At 41.9% G+C, this 18,468-nt stretch overlaps 1 protein-coding gene across 5 annotated transcripts in view; it reads left to right on the top strand.

The window, feature by feature from the left end:
• Positions 1-17,714, top strand: part of LOC117395540 (CLK4-associating serine/arginine rich protein-like) — a 35,756-nt gene extending 18,042 nt beyond the window's left edge. Inside the window, exons 17-22 of one of the 5 annotated variants that reach the window (XR_009309511.1) lie at positions 1,192-1,250; positions 1,500-1,546; positions 5,046-5,134; positions 16,001-16,025; positions 16,443-16,545; positions 17,475-17,714. Coding sequence is in view for 2 of the 5 variants with exons in the window: in XM_033994523.3 (XP_033850414.3) it covers positions 1,192-1,250; positions 1,500-1,546; positions 5,046-5,134; positions 16,001-16,025; positions 16,443-16,485 (263 nt within the window). In the remaining 3 variants the exon portion in view is untranslated. Of the gene's footprint in view, positions 1-1,191; positions 1,251-1,499; positions 1,547-5,045; positions 5,135-16,000; positions 16,026-16,442 lie in introns of those variants that run through there. The other 4 variants (XM_033994523.3, XM_059004795.1, XR_009309513.1 and 1 more) reach the window with 4 other exon arrangements.
• The last annotated feature ends 754 nt before the right edge of the window (positions 17,715-18,468 follow it).

The following is an 18,468-nucleotide window of genomic DNA, read 5'->3' as shown; positions in this document are numbered from 1 at the left end:
TATCAATCGTTTGTTTAGTCTTGGTAGCTCGCTTTAATCAAGTTGCGATTCCCTGGCTTTGTGTGTCTGATACACAGAGTGTGTAAGAAATTCACTCAATTTGATTAGAGGTCGCTACCGAACACCTAGAAACATACAAAGGATCAGCGCCACTGCTACTGAGCTGCAGATCTGCACAAACAGATTACTGAGCTGGAGCTCTCCATGGAAATCAGGTGAGGGCCATTGCTGTTGATTGGGCTAATTTGACACAAGAAACAGCTGCTTGGATTTGTGGTAATTGCTGTTCTCTAGAGAGTCTAAGAAAAGCAGCGATCATCACAAACCCAAGCAGCTGTTTCTTCATGCCTTTCACTCTGAATGGTAAATCAGCCCGATCGACACCAGTGCCCCTCGCCCGATGGTCAGCACCTGATTTCTGTGGAGAGCTCAGTCTCACTAATCTGTCTGGGTAGTGCCACTGAGAGGTTTGGTTTCTCTCTCTTCCTGTAGGCTAGTCATCCATGAAGAGGTTTTGGGGGGTGTGTGTGCTTAAGGGACGTGTAATTAAGCTTGGCATTAGAGCATGGCTTTAATTCAGCTCCCACTATATTGTGAGAACAGTGGCTTGGCTCGACAGAGAAACTGAAAGCAGACAGAAAAATACAGAAAGTGGGAGAAAAAGAACAATTAGTGGGAGTTAAAACATGATATAATCGCTGGCATGTGAGCAGTAATTGCAAATGTTGTTGTCCAGCCCTGTAAAACCAGTTTGGTCAATTAATCCATAATTGAACTAATAAATTGCCTAATTAGACCTTTTTAATTGTTCTCTGCTCCTTAAAAAGTTGCAGAGTTCAAGTTACTTATAAAATGTCACAGCCAACTTGAAATCTGCAACTGTTTTAAGAGCTGAAAACGAGTAAAAAAAAGACTAAGCAAATGATTAGTTCAGTTAAGGGTCTAGTTAAGTAATTGAGAGCTCGGTTGCAATGAAAACCAGCAGACACAGGGGGTCCCCAGGACCGGAGTTAGGAAGCCCTGATTCAAACAACTAAAGCACAAGCATCAAGAGTCTATTTGCTTTAATGTTGCCAGATGAGGTTGGTTGAGAATTCTGTAGCTCTACCTGAATGCATAGTTGAGGTTTTGAGGTTACAGATGGGCAATCACAGCTGACGACCGGCTGACATTTTTTTTCTATTTCTTTAGTTAAAGCCGATAAGAAGGCTGCTCAGGAGAAGATGCAACAGCAAGAGCACGAGAGACAGGTGAGTAGACAGCGGTTCAAGGCCAGCGTCTACTACGTACAACACCAGCACACGCACATTGCTCTTAATGGGACCATTAAGAGATCCTTCACACTTTACCAATAAGTGTATTACCAAGATTCACTGAAGACCTTGACAAGACTTTGAAACGTTTGTGATTGAACTCCTGAAGTTTCTTTTAGTGTCGATCTAGTGACCTTGCTGATTCCAGAGTGCGCTGCTTTAATGTTTTCTTTCCCTTTGTTTCAGGAGCGCGAGGATGAGCTGAGGGCCATGGCTCGCAAAATCAGGATAAAGTAAAGACTCCCAAATTCTGTTTCTATACACCAGATCTCTACACACAGACGTGCACACACACACACACACACACACACACACTCACTGCTGGCCAGACAGGGGTTTGGGTTCAGTGTTGCCCCACTCGCATGTCCTTCATCATGCTATTTATTAACAGTCGATACTGGAATTAAATACAGTACTGCTGTGAAGTTATAGACAGATTCCATTTCAAGAATACATTCTTCATAGAACACTAAAATGTGGCTGCTAAAGTTGTTTCCACTGTTGCCCACAGAGGGGCTCTTTTCCCCAACATTTGTAGGTCCCTGTGCCGAGTGGGATTTCTGTTTGCTTCAGTTACGGCATTCTTCCTGTGCTTGGGTAGATGTTCACTCCAAGGGCCTGTTGGTATTCTTAAATCTGGAACAGCATTTCTCTGGCTGGCATATTAAAGGCACTCCAGCTTTATTTGCTTATCCAAGGTGAGCATGCTGTCTGTTAGACATGTTAATAAAGTGATGCCTTTTCATACAGCGCAGACCCTAGTAAATTAGACTTTAATAACTGACTGTGTTCCTCTTGGGAGTTGCAATGGATGCGCCCGTCTTTGCATGGTTACAAGGAGGTTTTCCACATGCTGCAGTCGTAGGGACCTGATCCCTGGTGATACTGCAGTTGTGGTCTCTGTCCCCTTCGTGAGTGATATGTATCTTACTGGCACACCTTGATTAAAACAAAACTGCGAGAGGTGTTATATATAAGCTGTGCCTCCAAAGAAATCAAAACAACATTTATTATGCATTTCTTAAACTGCCAATTTTGACCCCTTTCTGCATGGGATATAGAAAAAATATTAGGGCATTACAGTTGAGATATTTTATGAGGATTTCAAATAAAAAAACAGATTTTGAATATCAACTACCGTTGAGGAGCTACACGTTTTTGCCCTATTTTAAGCTATTTTATGGAAGTGGTCCAGACTAAGCAAAATATCACAAAGTACTTTGCCAAATCGTATGTAAAACCGTTTAACCTTGAAATGTATGTATAAATACAAGTCAGAAACACAGGTGTTTTTATTAAATTATTCAACTTAGCATTATGAAAAGAAATCATTTATATACAAATGTTATAGAATTCAATGTTACCACAAATAGCAAATAAAAAGTATATAGAAAAACAAACTATAAATGGCGACAAAGCAGTAAACCTAATTATATTGGCCTACTGCTACAAATGTGGCCGCCACTGTACTCAAACAAATAAATGCATTTCATTTTTGGCATATAAACATAATCTTATTGACTTTCAATAATTATGCATTATGAAGAGAAAATCATATCTATATACAAGTTATGTAATTCAATATAACCACGAATAGCAAATCAATAAAAAGTCTATAAAAAAAAATGATACTATGTGGTGATCATAAAGCATTAATCATAATGATAATGGGGTGATGCAATAAATGTGGCCACCATTGTAAACAAGCAAGCAAACAAATAAGTGCTAGCAGACGCGTTAGGCTCTGAAATTAAAGCGATCCAGCACGTCAGGGTTAATGTGTGCTGAATAAACTTGATGGGATCAAATCTGTGTTATGTTAAACACAGATGTATTTTAAGTAAAGTTTGCACTATATATTAGTGACCTCCGAAGTGTTAAAATGTGAGGATCACTGTATCGGAACTGCAGAATCCCTCCTAGAGTGTACTTCTGGCATTGCTGCAGGACAAAGAGAAAGTAAATACTGCAGACAGTCAAGCAAGTCCTATAACGTGATCTGTCATTCTAAAAGCAACCCTGTGTGCATTCGTTTATTCAAACATCATGATGCCTTTTAAATAGGGGAGGTTGCCCTCAAGACATGAAGGACACTTAAAACCACTCAGTGAAACCTAAATACATGTTTCTCGCAGGGTTTTCATAGTTTCATAATTACCCTCTGTATTGTAACTACACCGAAAGGCTTTCAAAAGCACAGATAATTTACTTGTAGTGTATCCATTCAGGTTTTTGACTGCTGATTTTATAGGGAAGCTATCTGCAACAGTACCATGTGATTTATAAATCACCAATTGCTGGTTGCTTTCTAAGTTTTAAGTTTGTTTACTCACCTAAGGAATTCATTTTAGTGTGTAAAGTTGTTTTTAACAATACCCTTATCTCCAAGGGGATATTTAACATGTGCAAAGGCAAGTTTTGCTAAGAATGAAACTAGCTTTACAGTGCAAGACTAGAAAAGAATTGCTCATTACAAGAGTGTTTTGTTGCTCATTTTAAACTGTTCATGTCGCACTTGCTAAATAGTGCCCACGGTGCTAACAAGAAGACTTGTATAATACAATAGATCAGTTATACACATTAAGGGGAACTGTCCAATCAAAATGGAGCAGTAGAATGTGGGCGTTAAGTTTTTAGATCCTCATTCAAGTCTTAAACTACATAGTGAGTAACACGATAGTCATCGTCAAACCTTTTTCTCCTAGGTTTTTTTGCATTGAATTTGGGTATACTCCAATAAACATTTGGTTTTTATACAATTCTAAGAATAGAACAAATGAGGAGTCGGGTTGTTTTATTTTTCTTTAAAGATGTTGTAATTGGAATTTTCATTCACAAGGTGGCGCTAATGCGCTGCAAGGTTACCCTCTCTCTGCGGTCCGTGTGTAATTTTAGTGATTACTGTTGCATCCAGAATTAGTGCTGGGATCTACATATTGAACATATGTATTTTGCATATTCTTTTAAAATTCAAACAAATACTCTTTTGTGTTTTATTTATCTGAAATACGTGTCAAATCTGGTAACCCCAAAACAAGAGAGAAACAGTTCTGTACAGCAGAATGTTATTTCAGATGTCATGTGTGCATTGGATGTTGTAGAAATCTGTTTCTGCTGGTGTTGAAGGGGTTTTACAACGGCGCTGGCAGTTCGTTCCTAGCTCTGAAGACTCCTTCGTGAAATCTGAAGTCAACCGAGTTATTTAAAGTCCGCTAAAAAGTCTCAGTGTTTCTTTAAACAGGTAATTTAAAGGGGCAGTCAGGAGGCTGCAAAATATACCAACGTATTTCGCCAGAGTCATCCTCATGTTGAATTTGATAGCAAACGGTGGCACCCCTAATGGTGAAAAGGCTCTGTTTTACTCCGAAGCTGTTCTGATACAGCGCAACTCAGACTTTAAATAAACTGATGATTTGTACATCAGGCACATTTTTGTTCAGTATTTACTATATGACAATTCTTTTTCAATTGACTCCAGAAGCAAATTCCAGTTGTTAAAATTACCAAACTCTTTGACTATTTGTACAGTAAATCAATTAAATATTGCCCTCCCACTCTGACAGACTTGAAAGGTGACTCTTCTCACTCATAGTCTTCAATAACTTTGCAGAGAAATGTGACGTGGCCATATTGCAGACACTAGTCTTCTTGAGCTCGGTGCTGACCTGCTAGTTCTGCTGGCTGAACGGCTGGCGCTCTGTGCGTTTGTGACGTGAACTTGTTTGTTCTCAGGGAGCGGGAGAGGCGAGAGAAGGAGAGGGACGAGTGGGAAAGACAGTACAGCAGACAGAGCCACTCTCCTTCTAGGTCACCCAAGCACAGTAAGTACAACACACTCCTTCATGCATAGCATCCATCCCTCTGACTGACACGGCCGCAGAAACAAGGCCGTGTCTCCCGGGCTGCTTAGGGGGAAATCACTGCTGTGGCGAGGAGAGCAGTGAAGTGTTTTATCAGTAACCAGTGGTTTTAGAACAGGGGAGACTGTGTCATTTCTCAGTCGTGCTTTATTTGCGATTCCCTTACTGAGTATAATCCATAACTATTAACACTCAATACAGCTACATTTAGAAAACCTAAAAGAAGTAGAACTGATTTTGTAAACTATTATTGAGTAAGATGACTCTATAGAAGCAATCTTTGGTGGTTGTATAATCTAAAATAGAACACTTTGTTCGTACCTTATTATTTTGATCCCTTTTAAATTATAAGGTATGTTGAGTTTGTTGTTTCTAAAGGAATGAGCTTTGAAGAGAAGTTGAAGGAACTGGATTCACTGAGCATAGAAAAAAGAAGCCTTGATGTGGGGAGGCTTGTTGATATGAAGTCTTTCCAGTCTTAAAAGGAGGAGACAGTTAACCCTAACAATCCACACGGAAACCAGGACCAGAGGACACGGTTTTAGAAAGTGGAGATTTAGGACAGAGACGCTTCTTCACACCAGAGTGTGGCGAGGGTATGGAATGGGTTACCTAGCCATGTTCTTGGTGCTGAATCATTGGGATCCCTTAAGACCTGACCTTGAAAAAAGTTTTTAGATCAATTCGCTGCTATGAACCAGACAAGCACTTTATGTTAAAATGATAGAACATGGAAAAAATTAAACACTAGTCATAAATTGTTAACTGAAGCAAGTCAAGTAGACAGCCCTCTACACTGACCTTGTTCAGATAACAAACGGTATAGAAAGCAATGCTTTAACCCTAAATAAAGCATGGAATCTGCAAACGGGGGCAGGGATTGGCCATGGCCAGTTTGGCGGGCTGTTTTTTTTTTTTTGTGAAATTGTGCTATTTGGCCAGCAGGGGTCACCATTGCTCCCTGTACTGTCTTCTTTAGCTCAGTGTTAAAAGTCGTTTGTTAGGACTGCACCCCCTTTTTGGAAATCTTTGACAGCACTGTTAAACTGGAAATGTGTTTGTTTGATTCAAACCTTGTGATGGTTGTCAGGAGAGAGGGTTGTGGTGGCTACAACGAGGCTTAAAAATGGAAAGCCTACAGTATTTTTAGTGTAGAATTGAACAGTGAATGAAGAAGCATGAACTTCCATGCCAGTCTCTTCTCTTTGATTGAAATATATCGCGATGCCGTGAATGATGTCAGAACACTCAAGGACTGACTGTCACACAAGATGCATTTTCTCATTGTGATGTCAGGACCTAGACAGGACAGGGTTCGGTGTAGCTAAAAGCAAACTAGACCCTAGTCAGATGGGTACGGGACTGGGCGAGATGGAGCAGATGGCAAACTAGACTAGAGGCGTTCAGAGTTTAAACATTGGCCAAGTGTTAAACGTTTTGAGTTCTTCCTAAATGTTTAGTCAGAAATATTAACATCAAATAAAGCTTTTAACTTTAGTGTTTTTACATAGTAGTAAGTGTACAATGTAAACCAATGTATTCAATATTATTAATATCTCTTCAGTCATGTACAATGAACTGTTATGCAATAGGAGTCTTATTTCCAGGGATGGAAATAAGACTCCAATTGCATAGCAGTTCAACCCATTCCAGGTTTTACTGTGAGCCTGGTTAGCCCCAGTGTATAGGTAACAAGCCTAGGTGTGTCTTACTCCTGAAACCAGGAGTGGATCACGCTGCTGGGCAATGGGAGTCTAATTTCCATTCTTGGCACTCATTTCACTCATTCCTGGGAAACTGAACCTCCCGGTCTGAAACCACGCCACTGATCAGTGACACGGATTCCATGAATCATGTTGCTCTTGTTTGGGATCTGGGTGTGACTTTAACCAGCAACGAGCCCTCGAGCTGATAACCCGCTTGTCAGTTCTTTTAGTTTAGTTTCCAAGGTTGCTAGTGCTATTAAAATGTTTGTTTATTACCTGAAACCGGTTGTAGGACAAATAAAACTACATCAAAAGTAGCGTACTTCAAATAAATGCCTGCAGTAGCATTTCGGGGTGTGCATAAGATTTGACAATGACTGTATGCAAATAACAAGACAGTACCTTTTTCCTGTTGGTGATTACGTTTGAAATGACCCTGCACTTCTCTTCCAGCTTTGTGTGTGTGTGTGTGTGTAAGGCCTGTTCACTGAGGATCAGTGTTCTAAAAATCTGCATTTTTACATTGTTTAAATTCCTGACTCTTCACCTACATATTTTACAGGGACTAAACTTTTGTAAAGTTATCAGTGCTTTTGCAGCTTGATTTGCTCTTTTCAACATGTTTTTTAGCCCTCCATAGAATAAGTGTATTTATTAATTAATAAACATTTACTGTGCTGAAATGACCATAGCAAGCATACAAGTGCCTTTTTAGAGCGCTGCTTCATTCCATATCGCTGCATACAAGAATAAGGTGTCCGCCCCTTCGGAGCATGCAGACAGTCAGATACTGACTAAATGAAACAAACTGGCTGTTTTAAACTCTCGTGTGGGCTATTTTGGCGATCCGGCACAAAACGTGAAGGGTTAAAGACAGCTATGGTCTGCTCTCCACTGATGTCCCTGGGTTAAATGGTGGGATTAGTCTGGCTGCTCCTAGAACACAGTGCTTAGCTTCAGTCTCCACGCTACAAACAGGACATTATGGCTTTGCAGAATTCAGAGGAAAGCAACTAGAGTAATCCCAGGGCTAAAAAAAGGGGTGAGGAGGGGACTACTTAGCCTAGAAAGTATTGTAAGGGGAGATTTTTACAATCCTGAAAGGGGTCAATGGTGTCAGCCACAGACACTATTTTCAAACAGAGACCTGGACCACAGGACACCATTGGAAGTTGAGTAGAGGTAGATTCAGACTAAAAGGTAGGATGGTTCAGTATCAATTGTCTGTTGCCTTTTGTTTTACACTACTGCTGCAAATGGACAGGGGAGAGTTGCAGGCAGGCAGGCAGGAGGTAGGGTCTGCTTCATGCAGCTTACCAAACCAAGCACACAAAGGGGGAAACGGAGGTTCGGAAAGGTCTTGTGTGAGGGTTGATCTGACCAGATGTGTGAGAAGAGGAGATTAGGGAGGAAAGAAAGGCTATCCGGTGCGATCTGAATAGAAAAGAGAAAGCCAGTAAGTGTGGAGGCAGGGGAATGGTGAAGCTGTAGAGTGCTAATGAGCTGCTACTGCAGACAGCAGGTACACAAGCCAGCCCAGCGTGAAATAAACCGGTCGAGCAAGCCAGTCCACTTTGAAGGATGTCAACAGCTTGCCATTTACCTTGAGATGGACAAATCTTTCAGCAGCGAGACACTCAATCAGGAACTGTAGAACCCAGTCAGTCTTTGCAGCCTGTGTTCGATGGTGTAATGTGAGAGAGATACTGTAAGCATTGGTTTTGACTCGGGTTGATCCCTTGGTGCATTTAAAGAGCTTTGGTCAAATATTTTAGTTACCTTTGTTTAGAACCCCTTTGTATGTCGCTTTCTGTTTGCATCACATTCTGGTGATGATTTTTTAAAATTTATATAAGTGTTTAAAGCATCCCTGAGGTCTCAATCGAGCTCTCACAAATCTTAACTCTGCTCCCAGTGGATGTAAGAATACATTAGTAAGAAATACCACTTACAACAAATGTGCTGTTTCTTACATCCACTGGGAGCACAGTGTTGAACGGGCTTCACTGGTGTACAGCTGTACTGAGACTGGGAGCACAGTGTTGAACGGGCTTCACTGGTGTACAGCTGTACTGAGACTGGGAGGCACAGTGTTGAACGGGCTTCACTGGTGTACAGCTGTACTGAGACTGGGAGGCACAGTGTTGAACGGGCTTCACTGGTGTACAGCTGTACTGAGACTGGGAGGCACAGTGTTGAACGGGCTTCACTGGTGTACAGCTGTACTGAGACTGGGAGGCACAGTGTTGAACGGGCTTCACTGGTGTATAGCTGTACTGAGACTGGGAGCACAGTGTTGAACGGGTTTCACTGGTGTACAGCTGTACTGAGACTTAGAACACAGTGTTGAAAGGGCTTCACTGGTGTACAGCTGTACTGAGACTGGGAGCACAGTGTTGAACGGGCTTCACTGGTGTACAGCTGTACTGAGACTGGGAGGCACAGTGTTGAACGGGCTTCACTGGTGTATAGCTGTACTGAGACTGGGAGCACAGTGTTGAACGGGCTTCACTGGTGAGAGAAGACTGGTTTTGCAGCTCTTTTGAGGCCACGGGCGCGTTTTAAACTTTTGGGTTTTAAAAAATCCACAGGATGTGATGAAAAAGATAAACAAAATGTTGACTAGGATACATCAGAATCCTGTAACTTCACAGAGTTTTGAAGTTAAAGTCTGATTTTGTTGAAGTAATTATGAAAGGATCCTGGGTTTTTAGGTAAACCATCATTTGAATAAACTTGTGTTCAGTGTGTACAGCATTGTATAACCATGGCAACAGCTACAAAGTCACCCCCACCGCCTTTGATGGTCTTTCTCTGTAATCTGTGTGTGTGTGTTTTTTAGGATCGTCCAAAATATCGTAATAAATCGCTCACATTTTAGAGATATTTACCAGTTCTTTATTGAAACATCATGACGCGCGTTGATTGTTGTTGCAGAGGCCACTTCACGTTGGTGTTGAATGGGCAGCATTAACAGTAAGCAAGTTGGATAGCAGTAATATGTTGCAATGCTCCAGTAAGGGCCCTCAGTTGTGGGCTCATGACTAACTTGAGTATAGTGAGAGAGACTCCTATTGATCTAGCCCTGTTTCACTATTAAACAGGAGCCCTTAGATCATAAAGTGAGAAATCCAGCTCTGTGTTGCAAGCCCACATGCTATTATTATTTATCATCCATAAGTATCAGTAGTGCTCAATTTAGAAACATTAAAATAAATTACATTAAATAAATTCAATGAGGAATGTTTTGACTTTTTTTGTGTGGTTTTTTTTTTTTTTCCCAATTTGGAATGCCTAATTATTCAACTCGGCTCTCCACTGCAACCCCCGCGCTAACTCGGGAGAGACGAGCACTCGCGGACTCCGAAACACATGCTGTCAGCCGTCTGCTTTGTTTCGCACTGCGAGCCCGCCGTGAAGCCGCTACACAACTCCAGCATCGGAGGACCACACAGTTCTGAAGCGCGGCGAGCCAAGGATTCCCCAGCCGACCTAAACCCTCCCCAGTTCAGCGTTATCTGCTTTTAAGTAATGAAGACTGCGGGCACAGTTTTAAAATAATGGCAGTGTGTTCCTCTCCATTCAAGTGCATTATTCCTGTCCTGTTGAATTCATTATGAATTTTTGCCCAGTTTTTAATCATCTCCAGGACCAGAAAGTTTGTTGCAAAACAACAAAACATTTGTTATTCCAATGTTGCTCCTTTGCAGTTCTTTGAAACTTTTAAAATTAATGGGAATTTCCGATATTATTTTAGTGTTACAGAGCGGTTACTGACATACATGATGATCAGTGTATTTGCATTTTAGTTTTCTTTGACTGTAAGAACATGTGCCTGCTTGAAATTGTTACCAAAAGGATCTGCATCTTGTAAAGCCCCTTTTTTAATATAGATCTTATGAATATAGTAAGATTAAAAAACCTAATGTTGAAGGATTTAGCCTGTAGCCCTGATAAATCCTTAACTTCCCTGACAAAAAAAGTCCAGACACTTCAAACTGTGCAAGTAACATCAGTGCAAGTGAACTGAGCCTGCAGGCCACATGGGATGCAAGTACATCAGACACCAGCTAATCTCTCACTAAACTCACCCACGTTGTTCTTACTGTTGCAACAGAGTTCGAAAGAGGAGCTTTAACAGTGGAAATGAGTCTGTTTGAAGCCAGAGTAGTCGGACAGTGTGTCAGTGGGTATTAATATGTCTAGACTCTAGTCGCCTTTAAGAAAGCGGGGTTTAGGTCTCAAAGCCCTCCCATCCCCCCCAGACACTCGCCTGAGTTAAAGACAAGCTGCCTTTATATAAATAGAGTATAGATTAAAATGAAGGGAGGCTACTGAGAATCAAAGATGGGGAATTTCGCAACAAGTTCAGGCAGAGAAAGAGGGCAGTTTATCTTCACTTACTACAGATCCCAGCCAGAATCTAGATGTGTGTTCTCATGAAAGGATTGGCAGCACTAAAAGTCTGTTTGCCACTTTTTAAATGTATCTCAAGAGCTTCATATCCAGCTGTGAAGGTGTGTGTGTGTCCCAGAGGCTAGGGGACGGCGTGTTACTTCTGAGCTGCTCTCTTTTTGCATAGTGATTGAGACGCTGTCTTGCGGTGTGTGTTGTCGCCGGTTCACGCCCAGCCTCCACCCTGTTACGTTGGTGACCCGGAACTCGTAGATCGCAGAGGTTAAAGGGGAGGAGTGTGTAACAGGCAGTGTGGCGTGATGCCCTGCCATTACAGACCGTGTCCAATTGGGAGATGAGAGGAGGTTAAAAGCAATTTAAAAGCTCTATAAGCAGCTTGGCTCTTTCTAGTGCTGAAGACAATGCCAGCCTCTTTGTTACGCAGGCATTTTTTTTTATAAGGAGACTTGATGGTACCAACTGTAAAACACTCCTCATTCAAGAACCGTTTGGTGAACTACGGTGTTGTGCTTTTGGTCCTGTATTGCAATACAAGTGATACACACCTCTCTTGTAGTGTATCATGTAAAGAAAGAATCATGATGCATTGAGACGCGATGAGTCATTGCACCACTAATTGTCCCATGCATTCTTGGTGCTTTCTTTCTAAAGCCCGTTGTCGGTCTGTATCTCTGTGTCCCTAGTAAGTGAGAAATAAGAGCCAAGATAATGTATTTTAAAGCTGTGTCTGTCTTTAATCCTAAATCCCTTTTTGATTATGTAATTGTTATAAAAGCTTGTGTCAGGTCTTCATTACGCAGCCTTTGGGGGCAATATCTCATCCTGCAGCATCAGCAGCGGGCATCTGTCTTCATTCCCAAATTCAAATGAGGGTGGAATGGGATTATCCAGTCTCTTAATACTGGAGAATGGCTCAGTCAGAGTGGAGTACCGTGTTAATTGAGACCCTCCCTCCCAGCTTGTTAGAGCAGCTTCTCATGCCTTGCCTTTCAGAGTGCTGTATGCATGAGGTCAGCTCTCAGGCACACTCACAATGGGGTTGGCAGGCCAGGGGGGCTCTCGCTGCCCCTAACAGGAACCTGATCTCACACACAGACACACAGACACACAACATTGTGCAGATTTGCATCTGGCCCCGAGGGCTGCTGACCTGGCCTTGACGGGGCTTCTGTTACTAGACTGACTTTTAGAACACCTCTCGTCCAGCTCCTGTTGTAGCTCACATCACGCCCACTAAGCCAGACAGACTCGTCGGTTTGGAGATGGGTGTGCTGGTGAGGTAGTTAAAATGAACAATATATATCATACGTGTGTCATTTCAATTTTCTTTTTAACAGACAAGGATCTACAATGGAATTTTGCTAATTTAAGGGTCATTTTTTCCTTCCATCTTATAGACCCTTTTATTGATGGACCCTTCTAAATCACAGACTGAATTGTGTGGCTGACTTACTGACATCATAGCTTTAAACACCTTATCATTGGGTAATAAAGAAATGTAAAGTACAGAGGTTTTCACTTTATACTTCATTATGGAGGGAAAGATATATATTCTCCCGATTGTGGAGCTGCCATATAAAAATGTGAGAAACGTCATCAGTGTGTCCATCTGTCTGCAGTTATTACATAGCCTATGTTAAGATAAAATGGTATTCCTTTCTGAATGTACATTACATCATTTCAACTTCAATCGCCAATACAGTGCGGGAAAAAACGGCTTGTTTATTTTCATGATCCTTTTTTTTTTTTAATACCATGTGAGCGGAGAGGAGCGTGCCTATTTTGTCTGGAGCGGAATGGAAGAAAGAGCAGAGGATATTATGAGCGATGAGCAGAATTTTGTTGCTGCTCACATTCTCTGGTCAGAGCACACCTTCATTACCTCAACATGCAGGTCAGAGCACAGCCCTCCGTGCATGCGTGCATACAGGCTGCTTTTGTGCTGGTCAATTCCTGAGCAATCCTCCGTATAATCGGGCAAATTGACTCATCTGCTTATACGTGTGCTCACGGCATGACTAAATACACAATCACGAAATGAATGCGTTCACAGAAACCCAAGTCAATTGAGTACTTCAAAAATAATAACTGTAGCTAAAAGAAAAAAATAAAAGTTCAATTTAAGTTTCACATCCAGTCATTAATGTAGGTCTCAAATGTGCATTTTTGAAAGAAAGACATCTTCTAACAAACTTGTGTTTTCATTTCAGAAGATTATATCTGCTACTGCAATAGCTTAAAGAAATCCCTGGGTCATTTTACCCCTTCATTGGCTTCTTTCCTGTCTATAACCAATCGGCTGATTCCCCTTTTGACTGACACGCCTCAGAGTAATATGCTTTGACCCAGGAGTCTCTACTGGGTTGAAATGACCCTGGGAGTGCAAACAGATCACCCAGGAATAAGGCACAGAGGCTGAGAGCTTCCTTTAACCTACAGCAGCACCAGAGATCGGGTTTTAAATTGAAAATACGTGTGTGCATTTTCAATTTCCACACGCCTCGGCATTCACAACATTGTAAAGCATGTGTGTGGGTGTTCCAAAGTGTATTCATTTTTATAGTTCAACGGCCAGCCTGTAGCTGCGGTATCGCAGTAACAGCTTTGAATTCAGAGCTGCCCACAGCAACGTCGACGTATAATCCAGAGAACCAAAAATAAATAACTGCATTAAATGTATCATTAAAACATAAGTAGTGAATTACACATGATGCAAACTGAACACATGATGGCCCTTCGTGGGTCACTCGTATAATATATATATATATATATATATATATATATATATATATATATATATATATATATATATATATATATATTTTTAAATTTAGTCATTGCCAATTAGTTTTTATTATTTTCTCCCCAATTTGAAATGCCCAATTATTTTTTAGGCTCCGCTCACCGCTACCACCCCTGCGCTGACTCGGGAGGGGCGAAGATGAACACACGCTGTCCTCCAAAGCGTGTGCCGTCAGCCGCCCGCTTCTTTACACTCTGCAAACTCACCGTGCAGCCGCCTCAGAGCTACAGCGTCGGAGGACAACGCAGCTCTAGGCAGTTTAAGGGCAAGCCCGCAGGCGCCCGGCCAGACTACAGGGGTCGCTGGTGCGCGGTGAGCCGAGGACACCCTGGCTGACCTATCCCTCCCTCCCCCCGGGCGACGCTCGGCCAGTTGAGCGCCGCCCCCTGGAAGCTCCCGTCCACGGTCGACTGTGGAATAGCCTGGACTCGAACTCGCGACATCCATGCTATAGAGCGCATCCTGCACTCTAGTGAGTGCTTTTACTGGATGCGCCACTCGGGGGCCCCCTCTTGTATAATATATTGCAGTGAACATCGAAACAATAGATTTAAAAAACAGATTAGCCCTAATCTTGGACTAGAGGTCCCGCATTGGGTATCCTAAAGATCAGTGCGATTGTAGGTCTCTGAAACCAGCTGTAACCTGCGCCTTCCTTTTGTTCACTTCCTGTGCTGTAGGTTGCAGTAGAGCAATTGTAACCTTGAATCAACTGTAAAAAATGTTCATCCCTAGTAAAAGGACCATTGATACTGTTGCTAGTGGTAATAAGAGTTGAATTGATTTGAATGCCTTTGCCTGGTATACTTTTGATACACATTTTATATTAACGATTTAGAACATGGTCTTTATTGTCACAGAATACATTTCACAGTTTGTTCTAATTTTCCCATTTTTGTCTCTGCACTGGTTTTAATAGTTTCATTAAGTTGTTGATGTTTAAGAGTAGGGAAATTGTGACTTAAAGCACATGAAACTGCTCAGACACTGAGAGGTATACCGCACCCTGATTCTGTTTACCAGCTAGTATGGAGAACCTCACCCTAATGTGCACTGTGAAGCATGTGTCGCTCTCCCAACACAGATGAAAACCGTAGTCAAAACATTTGTCTATTTTAAATGATGTTGAAGAGTCTTCGCTTGAACCTGGAGATGATGGGGGTAAAGCGGAGGGAGTCGTACGTACACTTAACAATTGTGATGAAACTTGGTATTGATGTTATTCAGCATAGGTTTTTGCGACCTATCAGACTCTATGTTCATATAAGCAGTTGTATTTAAATGTTATCGTTCTCTCTCTCTCTCTCTCTCTCTCGCTCTCTCTTACACAAGGTTTAATGCACTGTTTTCACTTTTCTTTCTACCCAGCTGACAAAGGGCTTTTGTCCGACACGTCATTTAAACCATTTTCATGTTTTGAGCTCTAAAGCGGTTTGTTTAAAAGCTTGTCATGGCAGAGGCTGCCCGGATCGGACCCCTCCAGCTGTCGGCATGATCAGGTCAAGGCCGTGCTGTGGGTCAGTTAAGAAGCACCTTCATGCAGGCTATAGAAACAAGAGTGTGCTGACCATAGCAAACTAGAGGCACGGTCCACCCTCCAGCACAGAACCGTGACACCAAAATAACTTCATTAAATGCATCCCCGAATGACCAAAAGTAAATAGTTAATTATGCGTGCTGTAAACCAAAACAATGCTGGTCCTAAATAACTTCATTAAACACAAAAATGTGGGCTGAACGCAGCACTGTGACGGCTTTGCTGGCAGCATGTCTGACACTGTCCTGACACGCTGCTTTTTGTTTTGCACTCTCAAACTACTGAACATGTGTTTTTTGTTTTTTAACTCTTGAATTGTAATCAGCTTTTCATGTCTTGATGTTTTGATATCATTTTTTTTGCAGGTCGTGAGCACGGTTCGTCTAGAAGGTACGTACGTGTGTCCTCTTCCAATTGTCAAAGATATGCATACCGTCACTAGGAGAGACTAGTAAGTGTGGTTTGTTTTGAGATGTGGATTACATTGCTGTCCCCTAGGCTGGCTTTTATACAGTATATTATAACTGGGTTCAATAGTGGTGATGGGGGGAAAAAAAAAAAAAAAAGTTTACTGTCTGAAGCTGTCATTTTCTCAGTGTAATATAACTACCTCTTGCAGCTGTGTACTGTGGGATCATTCCAGCTCAAGTGAACCAGATTCCGTCTCCACTCCATTTCTGTTTGATGCATAAAGCACGTTTGATGGAGAAAAGGGTGTGTGTGTGTGTGTGTGTGTGTGTGTGTGAGAGCGAGCGTGCATGTGCGAGCGTGCGTGTGTCTGACTTGCTTGCGTTCTTCTCTTTGCAGGCGTTCCCGATCCCGCTCTAGAAGCCCACACTACCGATACTGAACTGCCACAGAGCGCTGTTTAATACAGGACTATCGCCATTGTCTCTTTCCAAGAGATAAAGTAACAACCACTTTGAATTACACCGTCTGATCAATTTTGCTATTCTGTAAAGCCGTGCTGTTCTGCGCTTTGCACTTGCTTTTTCTGTTTTGCTGCTATTGCGCAGTGCATACCGCTAAGAAACCCCCAAGTGGTTTGATAAGAAGTGTGAAAGCAAAAGGTTTGTTGTACAGTAGACTCCTCGCTGCGACCACCTTCTGAACCTCTGCTCACACCGGATCATCAGATACTCAGTCGAGCTCCCACGAAAAAGTCTTCATTTTATAACCCAAGTTTCCTGATACTGTAGAGCAGTTTTACAGTCACTTGGACTAAACCGCGATGGTTGAGTCACACACACAGAGAGAGGGAGAGCGCGCACTAAAATGTGCTTGATAGTTGCCACATAACCGTCAACTTCCACTGTAGCTGCTTCTATCGCTGTGCTGTTCAGCGTTTCCATTTGCTTCAATGACGCATTCTGGGCAGGATGTTGTAAACAGCTGTTGGGAGGCTCCTCGTTGCAGTGGTCTTATGGGATTCTTGACCCTGCGGCAGCTGCCTGGCCCCTGTTGCTTATTAAAGGTGTACGAGGCTCGTTCAGCATGCTGTCAGGGCTGGACTGACCTTTTAGCCCAGATGCTAGTAAGTGTGACTGAATTAGGGGGTGCACGGCGCCCCATATAGGCCACAGAGGGAGTTGTGGCAGTCATGCTATTTCAGTGCTTTTGTATAACTCTAGAAATACCTTTTCACAGTTTAGTCCCCAAGTGGCTTCTTAAGCACAGTGTACTACTGGCAGCATGATATACATGAGCCTCGTGATCCACTGCACAGTATGAGGTGGATCAATGTGCTAACGTCACAATACATATGGGCTACTCTGTATGACCTGTAATGAGATACATCACAGTGGGTAAAGGGCTCTGATTTTCTTCTCCTCTTCATAGGCGTAATCAGTTACTTTTGAGTGGAATGGGATTCTTAATTGACCTGCAGACAGGTGTAGGAGAAGTAGACGTTTTCTCAGCTGTGCTGTGATTGAGTTCTGTATCCCGATACCATGTGATGGGCAAGACTGTAAATCTACCTTTAGTGGAATAAGGACATTTTCAATCTTCTGTGTAAATGGCATTTTTAAACTATCAAATCCAGTACATGTTCAATAAAAAGTACACTATTCACTCGTATTCATGCTTTTGTGCTTATTTGTTTTATATTGGTTTTCACTTTAAAGTCTTAAGTGGCAGACCCTTATACAGCAGTGCTACATTTGGAAATGCTAAAAGAAACGAAATAGTCCATGACAAGCATTAAGTCTCTTGCGATGTCATTGAATTAGTACTAAACATCCTTCTACGGCATGCCTGTTATTGTGTTTTGATTTTTCTTCTCTCTAATGGTGTTGTCTTTACTTTAAAATATAAAAGGTACAGTTGGGGACTAAGCTTTCTCATTGGCGCAAGGTGAACTTATATCTCACTTAGGTTTCCTCATGATAGGAGCAGCGCACTGAGATACGGAGTTCATGTTTGATACACAGCTGTATTCTAGGATTCTCTCAGTAAAACTCTATGGGTAAAAAGGACAAAGGTCTAGAAGATGAACATTTTGCCTACAAGTGACAGCCAAAACAGAAATATTTACTACAGAAGTTTTTACCTTTTTAATGGGACGACCACAGGGTTTATTTACAGAACTGGTCTATTGCCACATTCTGTTTTTCCCATGGGTATCAAATCACAAATTGCAATTCTGTTTATTTGAATCTGGATCTTTTCAAACAGGTGCTTTTTAAAAATTCATGTCTATTTATCAGAATCAGGATTAAATAATATGTATTTATTTGTAAAATGTGTTTGCAATGGAATAAGACAATTAGCCTGCATCGTATTGCACTTGCATTGTGAGGATCTGACCGCAGGTCAATCTGAGTCGAAGATG

This window comes from Acipenser ruthenus, chromosome 30 (assembly GCF_902713425.1).
Source record: "Acipenser ruthenus chromosome 30, fAciRut3.2 maternal haplotype, whole genome shotgun sequence".
NCBI classification, from domain to species: Eukaryota; Metazoa; Chordata; class Actinopteri; order Acipenseriformes; family Acipenseridae; genus Acipenser; species Acipenser ruthenus.
This window is presented reverse-complemented; position numbering and strand designations above follow the sequence as displayed.